The sequence below is a fragment of the Falco rusticolus genome, chromosome 8 (genome assembly GCF_015220075.1).
Source record: "Falco rusticolus isolate bFalRus1 chromosome 8, bFalRus1.pri, whole genome shotgun sequence".
NCBI lineage: Eukaryota > Metazoa > Chordata > Aves > Falconiformes > Falconidae > Falco > Falco rusticolus.
Window position 1 is genome coordinate 33,293,283 of NC_051194.1, and position 16,610 is coordinate 33,309,892.

The 16,610-nt window shown below is 43.4% G+C and overlaps 1 protein-coding gene across 9 annotated transcripts in view; it reads right to left on the reverse strand.

Annotated features, from left to right (window-relative positions):
- The window catches only part of KALRN (kalirin RhoGEF kinase), a 526,710-nt gene that overhangs the window by 23,098 nt on the left and 487,002 nt on the right, over window positions 1–16,610 (reverse strand). For 5 of the 9 annotated variants that reach the window (XM_037398612.1, XM_037398613.1, XM_037398615.1 and 2 more), the window contains 5 exons: window positions 16,206–16,377; window positions 11,611–11,849; window positions 10,477–10,724; window positions 7,058–7,181; window positions 5,635–5,694 (listed from right to left, as the gene is read on the reverse strand). In XM_037398612.1, the coding sequence (XP_037254509.1) occupies window positions 5,635–5,694; window positions 7,058–7,181; window positions 10,477–10,724; window positions 11,611–11,849; window positions 16,206–16,377 (843 nt within the window). Of the gene's footprint in view, window positions 1–5,634; window positions 5,695–6,788; window positions 6,873–7,057; window positions 7,182–10,476; window positions 10,725–11,610; window positions 11,850–16,205; window positions 16,378–16,610 lie in introns of those variants that run through there. The other 4 variants (XR_005105960.1, XR_005105961.1, XM_037398618.1 and 1 more) reach the window with 4 other exon arrangements.

The window sequence follows — 16,610 nt, forward strand, 5'->3', positions numbered from 1 at the left end:
TTCAGTCCTATTTTAAGGGAGTGCAGCAAGAACAGGAGTCAATTTTTTCCCCCTAAAGCATAAGGTTAGGCTGCAAACCAAGCCCTCTGTAGTAAAACCCATGCTTTGTCTAAACAGTAGAGGGCATGTTCACTCCAAGACAAGCGGCTCAGCATTTTGTAAACACCTCATGGCACTTCTTGTTCACTGAGTTAAAATCAAATATTGACGCATTTGCACGTGCTGGTAGCAGAGTCAGAAGCACGTTCCTTGCTCCCTCACACGAAAAGAAAGAGAAGAGAAGAGAAGAGAAGAGAAGAGAAGAGAAGAGAAGAGAAGAGAAGAGAAGAGAAGAGAAGAGAAGAGAAGAGAAGAGAAGAGAAGAGAAGAGAAGAGAAGAGAAGAGAGAGAGGAGAGAAGAGAGAAGAGGAGAGAAGAGAAGAAAAGAGAAAAGAGAAAAGAGAAAAGAAAAGAAAAAAGAAAAGAGAAAAGAGAAAAGAGAAAAGAGAAAAGAGAAGAAAAGGAAAGAAAAGAAATGAGGAAAGAAAAGAAAAGGTAAAGAAAGAAAAGGAAAGAAAAGAAAAAAGGAAAGAAGAGAAGAAAAGATTAATGATTCTCAGAAAAAAAATGAGTTACAGAGGAATTAACCCAACTCTAACTTGTAGGAAAAGGTCTGTCAATCCATCTCTGACTAGGTCAACTTCTACTTTGAGACTTTTGCAGAGAAAAGCTCACAGTGTCACCAGTCTCCCCCCCCCCCCCCCCCCCCCCCCCCCCCCCCAAATAAATAAATTAACAGGAGAAATTTCTTGTTAAAAGAAGCAAATAAGGATCCTGCTACACATGGATAAATGCTACCAAAGGGAAAAGATGATTTAAAATGGGAGGATGTTATCTGATGAAATGTCCCACAGCATCAGCCTTTTGGTGGGGATGGGGGATACCTTCTGGCACCCAGCATGGATGGGTTCAGCAGCCTTTGAGACTGGTGGAGAAGCCACAAGGGATGCAGACTATTGTACATGCACCTGTGCAAAGCAGAAGTCCTCTTGCCCTCACCATGCTCTTGCTGCAAGGCCCTAATGGCTGGCGGTCATCAACAGCTACAGCTGTGGGATGTCTCTGGTACTGCGGGCACTGTGTTGTAGCACTGTATCTCCTTCCTGCAGATGAAGTAGGTCACTTCTTTCTTTTCCAGAAAGCTAAACTACCACACCTGCGCTGCCAGCTCAGGCTACGTCACACCTGATGAGCCACCTTCCTGGTCAGTCTTGGCAATCCCTGGTCACTCAGGGCAGTGTTGCCCATGGAGGCCATTCCAGAGAAACACAGGAAGTTCTCAGGCTTGCACTTGTTCATACTGTAGGAACAGGCCAAGAAAGGCTTTCTTACTAGGGTGGTACGGGACCTTGCCAAGACAGTGTGTTAGATCTGCTCTGGAGGTGGACAGCTCAAGGCATTTGCCTGAAGCACTTGGGAATTCTTGGCCTGAGCTGAATGTTGACGTGGAGCCAGTGCTGTACCCACCAAACCATGACTTACTCCACCGCTTGCACTGCGGGGATTCTAACACAATATTCTTCCCCACAGGATGTTTCCTAGTGCTTATCTTGCTCTAAGTGTCTCTGAGTAGCTCTTAACATGCTAAAATGTCATAACTGAAAAAAAAAAAAACCATTACAAAGCCCAACTTACATACCTTGGCAATAGCCCAGCTCACTAATCTAATGATGGCACTTCCACTGGCTCAGGGTGGGCCTGGACTTCATCTCTCCTTTGCACAGCTAAGAAACTGGAACAGACACGAGGCTCTCAGCGATAGTTGTGTGTTGGTCAGGATTACTTGTAACACACTGCAGTTGGAGTCACACTGTGCAAAACAAGGCATCTGCAGCCACGTCAGATCCCTACATGTGAGGTCCGCCCCAAAGCCTGGCAGAGCTGCTGCTGAATTTAGGGAGGTTTAGCTCAGTCAGGTCTTCTGACTGCTGGAAGGACATTCGCTTAGACAAGAGAGGAGCCCGATGGGATCTGCACAGTTGACTTATAACCACTTCAGCCATATTAAAACCCCATGAGATGTTACAACACAGAATTGTACGACAATTAGTTGTGTCATTGTCCAGGACCCCAGACTTGGGTGTGGATATTTACTGATTCACAAGGGCAAACACCTTCTTCCCAGAAGTGGAGTTGCCTGTCCCTATGCAATTAGCTACAGACATGTGGAAAGGGAGTCTCCGATCTCTGTTAAATATAGGTTACTCCCATCCCTCACGTGGTTACACATGCTCCTTAAGTGCCTGCTCCTACACTTACATGCCTAACAAGTGAGTTTTCACCTTCTGTTTTGTGAAACAACAGTGCAAAGCAGAAAAATAGGGGAAGAACCCCCAAATTTCATTTCCATCCTTATGTACTTTCCTTACGTATTAATAAACAATGAAAAAAGAAAAACCCACCAAGTGATACTATATCTAGTCAAAGTTACAATGAATGGAAAGTTCCCCAGGGCCAGCATGTCCCTGTGTGAGCAAAACCACAGTAATGGCATTTTAAACATTAAAATCTAAACATTTTAAAACTCTTTTAAACAGTCACCAGTTTACACATACAACGCTATATGTGTACTCCACATTTCCTCCTGTCTATGTTTCCCCTTGAAACAAAGGCAAAGTGCTTTAGAAATCTGAAATGGACTGAACAGATATGGGGTATTTTATAAATAGCAGGCAAAGCTAGATTTGAAAGACCACGATAGCTGTGGGACCTCATGGACACTACGAACAGCTTACTGACTTCTTGTGCAGTGAGTAGGCTGGAGGTAAATTGCACTGATATTTCCAAGTAATTAATATGTCTGCTTTGCATTTAGAGACTGCTGCGTCTGTTCTAGTGCTGGTGCATGTTCTCTTGCACGATGGAAGGAAGAGGGATGTCGAGGTGACAGTCCTATAAGTGAAGCCAAGTGACTCACCCTGTTATTACCTGGCTGTAATAACAGCCACACACAACTCCGCCTTAACGACACAAGTAGGGCCTCATGCACCTCTGAATGTTGACAGCCAGGACACAGCTCTCCTACCAGCACCCCAGTGTCTATAAAATCCATCATGAGCTGAGCCAGGTGTGAGGACAAGGTCTCCCCTGCCCTCAGGCAGCCAGTCACGCTGGCTCCATGTCCCCAGGGAACTTTCCAGTGGCTCCACTGGGATGGACCACGTCGAGTAGGGAAAGGAGAACTGGGTGAGATGCTGATTTTGACTGCACACACAGGTTGAGGCGGAGGGGCAGCACTGTTCAACAATTATTGGAGCCTACAACACAACACCCGGAAGACCAATGAAGCCCTGAACCAGGCTCTGGCCATGGAAGTGCCTTGCCTTGCCTCTGTTTTAATGAGAAGGCTTCAGCTCCAAGGCCTTAATAGAGCTCATTCCTCATAACACGTTTGAAAAGGGTCATCAAAACACTCATAATGAAGGGAAAGGGAGAACAACTGTGGTTCCCAGTAAGTGAATACCCCAGACCTTTACAGACTAGACTTCTCCATGGCCTCTTCTAGGGCTTCACGAGCATTTTATGAGCCCGCCCTTGCTCTGCTCCCTCTGGATGATTTTCTTTAGTTTACACTGTGTATCAGCAATCCCTTCCCCCCAGCATTTCTTAGCCAGACCAGCGAGCTGACCACATTCACTCCAGGCTGCAGATGTACAAAAATCAGCACAAAGCCAGGGCTGTACTGCACCAAGCAGGGCAGCGTGAGCTTAGTAAGTCACCCCCACAACTGCAGTCTTATTTTCTCTCCCTCTGCCATTTTAAACATATGCTCAGCCCTGAAGAGCTTTGCTGAGAAGCAGGCTTGAGCTTTCCAAGCCATGTGGAACACTGTGGCTCCTGGGGACCACAGTGCAGCGCAGTGTCATCTCCAGTAAGTGACCTGGGAGATGCAGAATGAGGTTTCTGAGTGTAAATCAAGTTACATACCAAGCACATAGTCACTCCCCCAACAGCAGATTCATACCATTGCTAAGACCTCACATTAGTGTCTTTTGGTTTAAATAGAAAGGCTCTTACCTCCTGAACTTCAGAAAGGCAGGCTACCATGGTAAAAAACCCCAAATCAAACAAACGAAAAGGCCCATGTGGAGAATGTTAGAACTAACTAGAAATGTCGACAGTGTGAGGACTCGGATACCTTCCACTGACAATTTTAAAACGTCTGGTTTTCCTGTTAGGCAAAGTCAAAACACAGAAATTCTCTGCAAAAAGCATGGTGATTCTCACCCAGCTCTGTACAACACACGGGCATCTCAGCCACCTTTTTCACACCACAGGGCAATTTTCAGTATCTAAAGCTTACACAGACTTAAGTGCAGTAACTGAGCACCGCCTTGCAACAAATACATACACTTCTAGTTGTTACCTGTGATTGTCAAAATGCTCTTTGAAAATGCAAACACGCTCCTGAGAATAATGCGTCTTTAGTCACAAGGACCATTCAGTCTCCAGGATGCCAGCTGGGCCCAAAGCTTTCTTTTAGTACACATCCCCTTCTCAAAGATGTGTTTACTTGTGCCAACACAATTAAAATAGAAGAGAGCCTTCAGGTTAATAGCTGAGGTGGTGCATCTCACTGCACTTCTCCCTCCTTTTTTTCCCCTTCAGGAGGAAGATCAGCTGTCTTTTGTGGGATATTTATAGTGCAGCCTGGCTAACAGCATCCCGGAGATCTCCTAGGACACAGATATCCCTGTTCTTCAATGACCTGCTCTGTCATCTCCACCAAATCACTTGTGTCTCTCTGAATCTTGTCCTCGCCTGTTCCAGTAGGAAGCTCTTTCAACCTTGGTACCACGTACACAAATGCTTGGTGTGGTCACTATGGGCAGGAAAAAATGGGTCCTGCGAGATATTAATGGAGCAGAACCAGACATGTAACTTTTTATGATTGTAAGCTCCTTTGGGCTCTCTCAGCAAGGCATGTCTCTGTCACTCCACTAGAAGCGGTGGTTCCACATTGGGAAAAAAATAGTAGTGTAACACATCATCATTTGGGTCCACCTGTCTGCATCAGCCTTGTCTGTGATACAGGCACGTTCATACAACCAGTTTTACCATTCTCCTTCAGTACCTTTATAGAAATGCAATTTCCCACTCTGCTAGGAGAAAAAAGAAATGTTGCCTTTTCTGACCTCTGAGACAATTTAAAGCACTAGCTGTGGTGCAACCACGCTTGCTCCAGTGATTTGTAACACAAGCCTGACTAGCAGCTCAGCACATATCGCCAGGGCGAGGGTGGGGGTTTAATACAGAAAGCTGCTGGGTTTATCAGCGGTTGACATGCATGCATTATTGTTTCACTGAACAAGGTCCCAGGTGGGAAACAGTGGCTGAGGGTGGCTACGTGAGCCTCCAGCTCAGCAGAAGCTTGTTCCTCAGCTTCCTCCACTGCTCCCACCACAAAGGCAGCCCAAACTCCAGTTCAGCACTTGGCAAAACCAGAGTTGGTGCTTTGTGTGAATCACACTGAAGTGGCACATATGTCCACAAGTGATACAGACCCGCCAGCTCCCCTTTCAGCAAAGACATTTCAAAATGGGCACATGTTCTTGGGAAAAAGAAAAACAAAATCACAAGGATGATTGTCTCTACCTCCATGCTAGTATTGGGGTCAAGGTCATCACACTCTGATTCCTCTGAGCTGTTTGTCTCCTTGTTTGGCAGCATGGAGAGGAAGAAAGAGAACAAGAGATTAGAGGAGAGATTGGTTAGACAGGGCAGAACAGCACAGGAGTTGTGAGCAGCATGGAGATGGGTAACAGTACGGAAAATGCTCTCAAAAAACCAACAGAAAACAAGCCGACAACAAAACAAGGGGAGCAAAGGCAAAGACATGCTTTTGTCAAAGAAGCAGCAGTGATTCTGTAGGTCGTTCAGGTAGTAAAAACAGCGAGGAAGCAACAGGAGGAAGAACTGTGGCCACCATGCTGGAGCAATGGCTTCCCCGCGCCCAGCCCTCGGCCGGCGGGCTGCAGGGTGCAGGGCGGCTGCGCGGGGGGTGCGGGGGCGCCCGGGGTGCCGCCGCAGGGCTCCTCCCTTTGCACATGCCATGGCTATTCCACTAGGCTTACAAGACGGAAAGCCTCTGCAAAGGAAAACACTTAATCATGGGCTCTCCTGGAGAGGGGTGGATCCAAAGGACATGCTCAAGTGCTCTCCTGAACCAAGGCCGGGCTTTGGTTGTGTCAAAATCACGAGTGTTTGCTTGCCTCTGTTGGGAGGGAAAGCCCCAGATTAGTCCTGAGCAGGCCTCATGGTCGGTTTTTAGGGATGGATCCTCTGAATTGGAGCACAGCGGTCAGGCACCCCGAGCAGAAGATGGAGCTTAACCCCACAGTTCTCAACCTTTTCCATACTGGGAGATCTCAGAGAGAGAGAGACAGACACACACACACGCACACAGACACACACGAGACCCTCTCCTGGTGAGACAGAGTCAGCATCTCTGCCCTATCTGGTCACATGGAAAGTAAAAGGTCATTGAGACCATCTCCCCAATCCAAAGACCTTAACCATCTCAAGGTTGAGAACCCATTACCTTAAGATCTGGTGAAATATTGGCCTAAAGAAAACTCATCGACCTCAGTGAGGCCACTGGTTCACCCAGTGGCTTTCTCACCACTGCAGCTGCTCTGGTGGAGCTGCAGATTGGGCTAGGTCAGAGGTCAGTAAATCACTACTGTCACAATTTTAAGAACAGTTATTTAACCATCTATATAGTTGCTCTTTTAATGAAGATTACTTACTTGCATGTAGGATGCCAGGAAAAAGAAAACTAAAAACAAAGGCTGCATTTTATCTTGCATGCAAAAGTCCTGCTAAAATGGATACTACAAAAAAAAGGAAAAAAAAAAAAAAAAAAGGATAACTAAAGTGGAAAAAACCCCAAACCAAACCAAACCAAAACCAAACCCAAAATTGCCACCCCCTCCCTCTCTCAGGAGAGGATGCTATAGGGGGTGAAAAGGATGGGAAGCAGGAGAGCAGCACACAGCTTTCAGATGGCCTTACTCACTTTAACAGAGACTTTGTTCCCCAGAATATCCTTGGATTTACGTGGCCCATTGGCTTCATTTTTGCCACTGCTCTCCTTTTCCGCCCGCTTTCTCATGCGCAGGGTATGCCATGAACATGACTTCCTGTTGTACCAAAAAACGCAGCAATCAAACAGCAAATCATAGCAGGAAGGAAGGATTTGGAAAGGGGAACCAGCATCCACATTTGCGATTACTGCGATTCCCTAGAAGGTGAAAGCCACCGGCAATACGCCTATCTCAAACTGAGCAATGAGAGTTGAAGTTAAAAACCAAACCAAACGGTTCTGCAAAGCAGATGTTGTGCCACACTTGCTGTTTAAATGCATGGAGCAGGAAAAAAATGTCCATGATGGAAGCAGGCAACTAGAACTTGGACATCTGGTTTCAGGGACTTTGTTTTGCATTGCCACAAATAGAAATTTATTTTGTTTTTGCTACAGTTAAAAGGCCAATTTGGTCCTTGGTCTTGTTGGTTAAAAGCGGTGGAACAAATGTAAATACATTAATAGATTACTCAGTAGAGCAAATTTTAAAAATTTAAGAAATTCAAGGTGTTGCTCCCTACATGTTGCTCAGAACATGAATAGCCCAACAAATAGGAACTACGTCATTAACTTTCCAAGAGATAAGTCATCTCCTAGAACGACAAGCTCTGCTGTGACCCTCAGGACCAAGAATTCCCCATTTGATTTTGCCAGTCTGATTAGAGAACATCAGTCACTCCAAGGTTTGTGGTTAGCACCACAGCAGGCACAATTCCTGGTACATTTTTCACCCCTCATTACTGCTCCTATGATCTCTACTCTTGGAAAAAAACAACAGAACATGTCACCCCTTGTAAGAGCAATGCTGTGTTGACAACAGAAATTGCATATCAAAGCAGACATAAATTAAGAAAAAACCAAAACATCTTAATATGGATTTAATTTGGTTTAAATAGTGGACAGGTTGGGGGGGATTTGGGAAGGGGTATGTTGTCCAAAGCAGAAAGCTACCAAAACAGCAGTGTGATGAGCTGGGATCCAGGTTCAATGCATCTGCCCACCTTTAAGTCATGCAAATTTGATTTGCATGTTTAAGCCCAATGTTTGGCACATGTCATGTCTACAGTACCTTGACACATTTTACAAAGCAAGTTGCATGTAATCCAACGATCACCTGCGATGCCAATAAAACGCAGTATGTTAGCAAGGTAGGACTCAAAGGATGCCCCGCACAGACGACGCTCCCCCATGAACACTGTGGCTGATTCCTAAGCATTTTTGGGTTCTACTTCAGCACCTGATGGAAGCTGTATAATAGCTCAAATTAAAAAAAAAAAAAAAAAAAGTAAACTAATGGCCTCCCAACAGCTGTCTGCCACTGACACAAGACTGAACTGGGTCGTATCAACTGTTTTCACAACAGGATTAGCGTCTCCACTGCAAACAGCTGGCATGTGCGGTCATGTTTGAGCACAAGGAGCACCAGAGCACCCTGCACGTCTCAGCCAGACAGATAAGTGCTGTCTGATATTTGGGCATTTCTGGAGGAGGTCCAAACGAGATATGCAGAGCAGGGGAAGTTATCCAACACTTCAGGACTGTTAAGTTTTCCTTTAAGATATGGTAAGACTCAAGGATGTGGCTGATGGACTCCCTGAGTTATCAGTGAATAATACATGGTGCCAACACTACTGGATCGACCACATATTTTGTGTACAGTATTTGTCAACAGAAGAAACTCTTTTATTACTTATATTAATTATTCAATATGATCTGGCAGACTAGACAGGGCTGAAGATAACACCAGCTCCAGGTCAGTTTTTACCCACAGGACTTCAGTTGTTCAAGCATCTTTTTGATTTCAGGGTTGTTTTAGCTGTTTGAGTCTGAAAACATGATACGAGACTTTAAATCTTACTGCAGTGAGAAAGAGAGAAGTGCAATGCACGTGTCTTTTGATTTTGTTACACCTTCCTGGCCACAATTCATCCGACCACATAATTTGATGTAGAATTTGACTGTACAGCTGCCATGAAATCAGTCTTCACCAGGAGCCTGGTGCCACGGATAAACCTAAGAGCACGTGGTTGCATATTGTGGTTAGAGAGGAACCCAGGAATGACCGTGGTAGATGTGCAAAAGATGTGCTAAGCAATTCCTTTGGCTTAACATGCAATTTACAGTAGCATTCATTACTGACTGACAGGTAAAGTCATCATTTATCTTAACTGAAACTCCAGCAGAGGTCAAATTATTATTTTTAGTGAATCCGTCACAGAATCTTTCCTTGTGTTTAATTCTGCGCCTCGAGGTACTCATGTAAGGTAACAATTTGTGGCATACGTCATGCATTACCATCTAGTCATTTTAGATGTTAAAAGAAAGCACAGGTATTACTGAAAAGAGGGTTGTACCTTCTGTATTTAATACCAAAAAACCACTTTCTTGCATTAGTCATTTCAGACTGACAAATTTCTAAAAATCAGAAAAGAAAAATATATATATCCACACATTTGTTAAATAAGCAACAAAAAGTTATAAACAACAACAAAAAAAAACCAACAAAAAACCCCCAAACCAACCCAAACCAAAAAAGGGTCATACTAGTTCTTTTACCTCATTAAAACATGCTCATGGTGAAAATTTATTTTACATATTTAAAATAGTACATTTAAAATTAGTTACATTACAGGTACAATGATGAACATTGCGACTATCCATTATATTGCACAACCTGACTTCATCAATGTGAGTTTGTTTCTTTTCCTTTTTTTTTTCTTTTTTTTTCTTTTTTTTTTAAATAGTGCAAAATACTTTATACAGGAATGTACTTGGATGGGGGTCTTGCAAACCAAAAAAATATATTACAAAAGTTACTGCAAACAGAAAAAAAACCAAACAAAAGAAAACAAAATAAAAAAAAGATACAAGCTGTACAAGGAAATTGCCACAGACAACAAAATCTCTCCTCCACGAGAAGTGAACCTCAGTCCAACATGGGGCCTGGATGTTTTTGTGGTTTTTTTTTTTGGTTTTTTTTTTTTTTTTTTTTGCTATATCCTGTTATAACCAATATATAGATTAGTAACTTAATACAACATAAATATAAGTCCAGTCCAAGCACGTCCATGTTGGTGTAAAATGGTGGAACATAAAACATATCTTTAACTGTCTATGGTTTTATTTTTCTCCAAAGTATAAACAAAACCCCACAAAATGAAAATAAGCAAAACCCGAGCTATCCACCATGGCTGCCCGATGCTGCGGATTGACCATTCAGCTTGTTCCAATGGCACTGTAGATAAAAACCAGCAGGAGTTCCCTACCATTTGGGTTTGTTTCTTTTTATTTATTTTTTTTTTTTCCTCAAAAAATCCACACAGTGCTCCCAGCGAAGCCAACATGGCACTTACTTGATGCTTCCGTCGCTATTATCTGTAGTGGATTTAGTAAGGGGAGCCAAGATACTGCCGGGGATCCATCCTTCAGCGGCTGGAGAGTGGTCGCTTGCAGGCTGGTAAACCAGGAACATGTTCTGCTGGTTGATAGCAAGGACCTGAACCACCTCTCCTTGATTCACACAGATCTCATCCTCCTTCAGTGCATAGTAATCTTTAATCACCACCATGGAAGAGGTCCCATTGCACCCTCCCAAATCAGTCTGAAAATGGACACAACAGAAACCTGTGAGCAGGCGGCGCTGAGGAACCTGCCTTTGCTGGCAGCAATCCCACTGCTTCATGTCAAGCCTAACTGTACCAGAGAGAAAGGCACAAAATACTTAAAGTTCACGTTGATAGAAAAGGATTTTAAGGATCTGAAAGGCAGCACTAATCTGATGCAAACCAGCCTCCTATGTCGTCTTAGATCTCACAGCTGCCAGCGATGGTGCCCCTGCCATGTTCTCATTTGTATGGTCTTACAGATGAACCATCCGTGCTGAGCCATACAGGGGGAAAGACCAACAAAGGCTCAACATTAGAAGCGGAATGAATACTCACACATCTCATGATCTTAAATACACGGCACACTGTAAAGTGGCTTTGGTCAACTGCAGCCAGCAGTGGGGTCCAAACACTGCTGGCTGATGGTTGCTGATTCTGGTGTTTTGTGCACAGTGAACACGCACCCAAATTGTAACCTTCAGCTGGCACCCTGTGAGCTGTTGCACGGGAAAAGGTCTAAACTCTTCTATACCAGAGCAGACCTCCTGAGGAATGGGTGGTTAACGGATATTATAGAAGCCTGAATATTGCTGCTGCTAGTACTGCAAAGGAATATTCAGTTCACTGGGTCTGCAAACACAGTGGCCCAAAACCCACTGCGATCCTCTCTCCAGGCTCTGTCTCCATTTCCCAGCTGAAGTGCCACCCGTCTAGATGCCAGAGCTTTTGCAGTCTCTGTTTAATGCCAATCACATTTTACACCACTGCTTCAATATGTTGATTCCTGTTGACCTGGTTAGCATAAGTAAAACTAACTTCACAGATCACCTGTGGTATAAGAAATGGGCTATGAGATCATGTTTTATCAGATGAGCGCAGTACCTTGCTTTGTTCATACTTGTCTCCGGGCTGTGAGTGTTCATACCCTGTACTGCCGTTGGAGGTAGATATCTTCAGGGGTGGGAGAGATGGGTTACGGCTTGTAGCCTTCAAAGACTTCTCAGACCCTACTGGAACAGAAGAATAGGGTCTGCTGTTGGGCTGAGGGACCCTACTGGTCTGGGGCCTCAGCACTGCTGAGCTACTTTCTTTGCGTTGGTACTCTATGGGAGACTGTAGCGCTGCAAAAGAGGACAAGAATTAGCTATATGCTTTCAATGACATTGCAAAGGGCTGCAGAGAGCGCGTGGGGGGGATTCAGCTGGAACAGACACGTAAGCTGCAAATCAAACAGGAACAGCAGATGCCACCCCTGGAAGCACAGGGCACGTTCATGGCTGGACAGGACACAAGCATGTTACATTGTACTGCATGTGAACTGAACACAGCACTCCATGCTGCTGCGGAGAACAGCTTCTCTAATCAACAGAGTGGGTTAAAATATTTGCCACTTGTAGCACACATAGTTGCAATCATTTTCTTTGAAACGGCACAAATTAATCACATCCTGTAGTCAGAATAAATGAAAGCTTGAATGAGATGCACAGCTTATTTACAGTGAATTTTGCTATCATCAGAACACACAGGTCAAGACCCCTAAGTCTCATTTGTGTATTCCCAAGAGAGTGTGACCACTAAATATTCTTCAGACATGATGCACAGCAACTTGGTTCTCCACGTGCTTTCTATATTGACTATTTTGGTTCAGGGCAACTGCTGGAAATGACCAGCAAGTGAGGAAGTACAGATGGCATCAAGACATTAATCCCAGCACTCCAGACCTCTCCAGAAAACACCCACAAGCAACACTAAAAAGCTTCATAGGCCTTAAAAAAAAGTCTGCTTGTGAGAGTGTATGTTTCATAGTCATGGAGAGAGCTTACACTGGGAAAAGGAAGGATAAAAATGCCAGATGGTAAAGAAATAAAGAATTTTTTACGTTTGGAGGAGAAAGGATCAGGGCTAGGACCCCCAGTGAGTGGGAAAGGAACAGATTTGCTAGGCTCAGACTACCATCCGCAGACCTATGGGTTTGGTTTTTCGCATGTCATGAGGCTTTAATGCATGATTTATAGTCAGTTAATACTGTGTACGTGCACCAGACTAAACCTACTGGAATGCAGAGAGACTAGTCTAGCAAGAGGCAGACAGGACATAATGTCACAGCATCAGCCCAACAAGGGAACCACAACAGAAGGAATGTCTTTCCCAACAAGAGGAAAAGGAAAGAAAAACAGAAAGGCTCAGCGCCACACAGCATACTCTCCAGCATTCCCTTTCCATAGAAAGGCAGGACTGCTCCAACAAGAAATCACTTGATACTAAAGAACAAGAGAGTAATTAAAAAATAATTTAAAAAATCAAGGAGGATGCCAGATCGCTATTTTTTCCAAAAGGATACAAACACAGACCTGTGTAGCAATCTGGAAGACTACTTGGCTCCAAAACCTACGCAGTGTCCCTTGTCACAGAAGTGCTTCCTATGCTTCCTATTTATGCCACAGTGACCACCAGTTGTACTCGCTTACCTCAGCTGCAGCTGAAAATGGTTTGGTCCTGATGAAGATCAGGCACAGAGGAGAAGGAAGGTTGGGGAGAGCTTTGACAATGATTTTGATAATGACAGTGACGTTTCTCTAGTATATGCTGTAGATTAGGCTGCAAGATCTTTAGCAGTAAGATCTGGATGCTTATCAATCTATCTTGAAACCATCTATCCTTCTCAGTGTTTTTAAAGGGTATTTAGTTGAGTGTCCACTTGTGACTACTAATTCCACCATTAACTATCACAGCCATGCCTGGCTTCCAGCCCCTTGTTCAACATCTGCTCGTATTATTACGAGCTTCTGGCAAAAATCAGCGTCCCTGTACTTGCATGCTATCTCTTTCTCTAGACCCCCACAAAATATGATGAAAAGGTATAGATTGATGGCATTTTACTTATGAAATATATCCATCAGTGACATATTTTCTTTACAGCTTGCTTCTTAAAAGAAAACAAAAGAACAGTCACTATAGCAAATCATTTGGTGCACAGTCTGTTTCTCAAGCTTAGCAGCTTTTGCTTTTCTGAGGAAAAGCATGAAAGGCTTAAATACTACAGTGTAATTGCCCCAAGTTTTACATTTATGAACTGTGGATGCAAATACTACACTTTGTACACAGCCCTGTATACTTTAGGGCTTCCCTGTTGAAGACAGAAAATCAGAGACAGCTTGGGCAAGAACTCACAGGGAATATTTTGTTATTAAGTTTATGCAGCATTGGCTCAGTGTGGATTTAATATGATTTTAAAGACAGAAAACATCTGCTTTAATGAAACACAAAGCTAAAGAACGTATTTAAAGCTTAGTCAGCCTCAATAAGATTACATATTAAAAGCCACTTAAATTGTTCTGGACTGCACAGGCTCTGCTGGATACAATATCATTTTCTTGGATCTTATTTATAGGTTTAAGGTAAATCCTTAAGCCTGTGTTTTAATATAAATCTATTTTTACTTCTAGCTTTAGAGATACTGACGATTATGTTCCTAACCCACCAAATTCCTTGCTGGCCTCACAGCAGATAGGATAAATAGGGGCTATGAAGATGCTTCAATAGAAAAAGGGGCTCACGGGGCAGTAAGCTCTGGGAGGATAAGAGTGAATATATCAAACATAGAACAACAAGTAAGAAAGACGTGGAAGGGACAGGAATCCCCTGCAGTAGTGTCTGTGGAATTCTCACATTTTAAAAAAAATTCTGTAGCTAACCATTAGTGGAACTTATTTTTGTTCCGGTAATCCCTCATTCAAAGCCAATTGCAACAATACAAAAGCCACAACTTTTGGTACTAACTGGTCAGACTGGAGAAGCTGAGACAGCTCATCTCACCAGTGTATTTAAGGAATCATTTTACAGTGGTGGTAACGAGGCCCTTTCTATTCCAGTATCAAATTTTGGAAGCACAGGTGAAACACTTCCCTTCTCAGCTCAGCCATTGTTTTCAGACTAAGGTGAATGAAAATTTTAAAACCCTCCATGTTGAAGGAAAGGGAATCTCTGTTTTTATGCGAACTGAAAGGGCCTTTTCAGATTTTGCAACAAAAAAATCCACAAAATCGAACACCAAAACCTGAAAATCAAAAAAGCTAACAGATTGTGCCAAACCAAAATGCTTTGATTCAAGCAAATAAGTTTCATTATTGAACATAGTATTAAGTTCTTAAAATATAGAGCTTTTTTTCTAATATAAGCTCCATTAAAAAAAGTTGTTTTGAAATGAAGAGTGCAAAACAATTTTGGAAGCATCCAAAGTAATGATTCCATTTTGTTGCTTCCAAACAAACAAAATAGATACTATTTTTAGATTTTTGCTCTAGCCTAGGTTCCTCCTCTTTCCCTCATTCAGTCATGAGCAAGAACAAGCTAAAATTGTTAACTGCACTTGATTCCTCTGTATTTTCAAAATACACATTTCTGTTTATCATGTGTGTTTCTTTTTGGTTTTTGGGGTTTTTTTTGTGGGTTTTTTTTTTTTTTAGAAACACAGCTTTACTTTAAAATATTATTTCTAACCACCTCAAATCTAGTCCTAAAGGAAAGCTGACATTTTGGAAAGGCAAGTGTTCATGCACAGCTCCCATGGTTCCTAGGAAAACCAGGGGCAGATGTTTCCTTGCCCTCTTGTGTTTTTGTTGAAGGCAGCTGTTGCCCTGCAGAGTGTGGACCTGTAAGGGCATTGATGGTGAGGCAGCCTTCGTCCCACCTTGTGTCCTTAGCTTGTAGTACATGGTGACGTTGAATAGGAGGTTCCTGGGGATAAGCCTTGCTCTGAGTAAGTGGGAGCTACTGAGTAGATAGAATGGCAACCTGGCTTCGACATTGTCCGGGAAAGGGATTAGATTTAAAATCTCCCTGTAGAATGGAAAGTACTAGGTGACACAGACCTGGAAAACCCAGCATTTTAAAAGGATCTTGCACAAAAGTACTACCAAAGGCACGTCACTGGTGGAGGAACCTGAGACCTGAATATGAACCTGACTGATGTATGCACGGCAATTGCACGGGGACCCACCACCTATTTAAGCTGGGAGTGGTAGGCTGCCAAAAACAGTCCACAAGATGCTGCTAATGAAGCCAGGCCAGAATGACCTGCTGTCTTTAATGCAAGATGGGGCTCTAGCAGCTTCTGACGGTGGGCTCCAGGGCCACACAGCAGTTCCCATCAGGCTTGCCCAGCCCTCCTCCCATTCTTCACCTTCCCACCAGGCAGACCTGGCGTGCAGGGCAGAGAGCTCTGTACGGTGGCACTGAGGTGGTCTCTTTTCAAAGACCACCTGTAAATTATGAGGACTCGTTCCCATGTACTCTCTGGATACCACTTGACCCAGTGCTTAATGACAGGCAGAATGGGCTCTAGTTTCCTACTTGGGATTTCCCTTACGAGAAGAAGTTGCTGGATTGTTTTTCTCACAGAGGAAACAGTGACACAAAGATTCTAAATCCCATTTAGTGTCACAGTTTGGGAAATAAAGCAAAGACCATGTACATACCATTTAGGAAATCTCTTTGTGTGTCCAGGACCTGGTTGATGTCCTGTACCCAAGCTTGTTGAATTTCTGGATTAGCTGCCTGTAAAATGACTCTCTCTGATGTTTCCCGGCTCATTAGAGAAAACTTGCAGGGATCGTTGTCCACATTTTCTTCAATGATAAGGTAGTTCATCTGAAATAAGCCAAGGTAAGCATGTTACATGGAGCATAAGTTAACATTACTCAATAATCAGAATAAAATTGCTGTGAAAAGTTCCTGAAAATAATTTGAGTCCAGTAACACACTTTCAGATCATAATCAGAAGAATTTGCCTCATCTAGATATAGGCAGATAAATCTTAAGCTTAATAAAGCTCTGACAGATGTACCAGACATCCGCCTGCCTTGTCTTGAATTACAACTTCT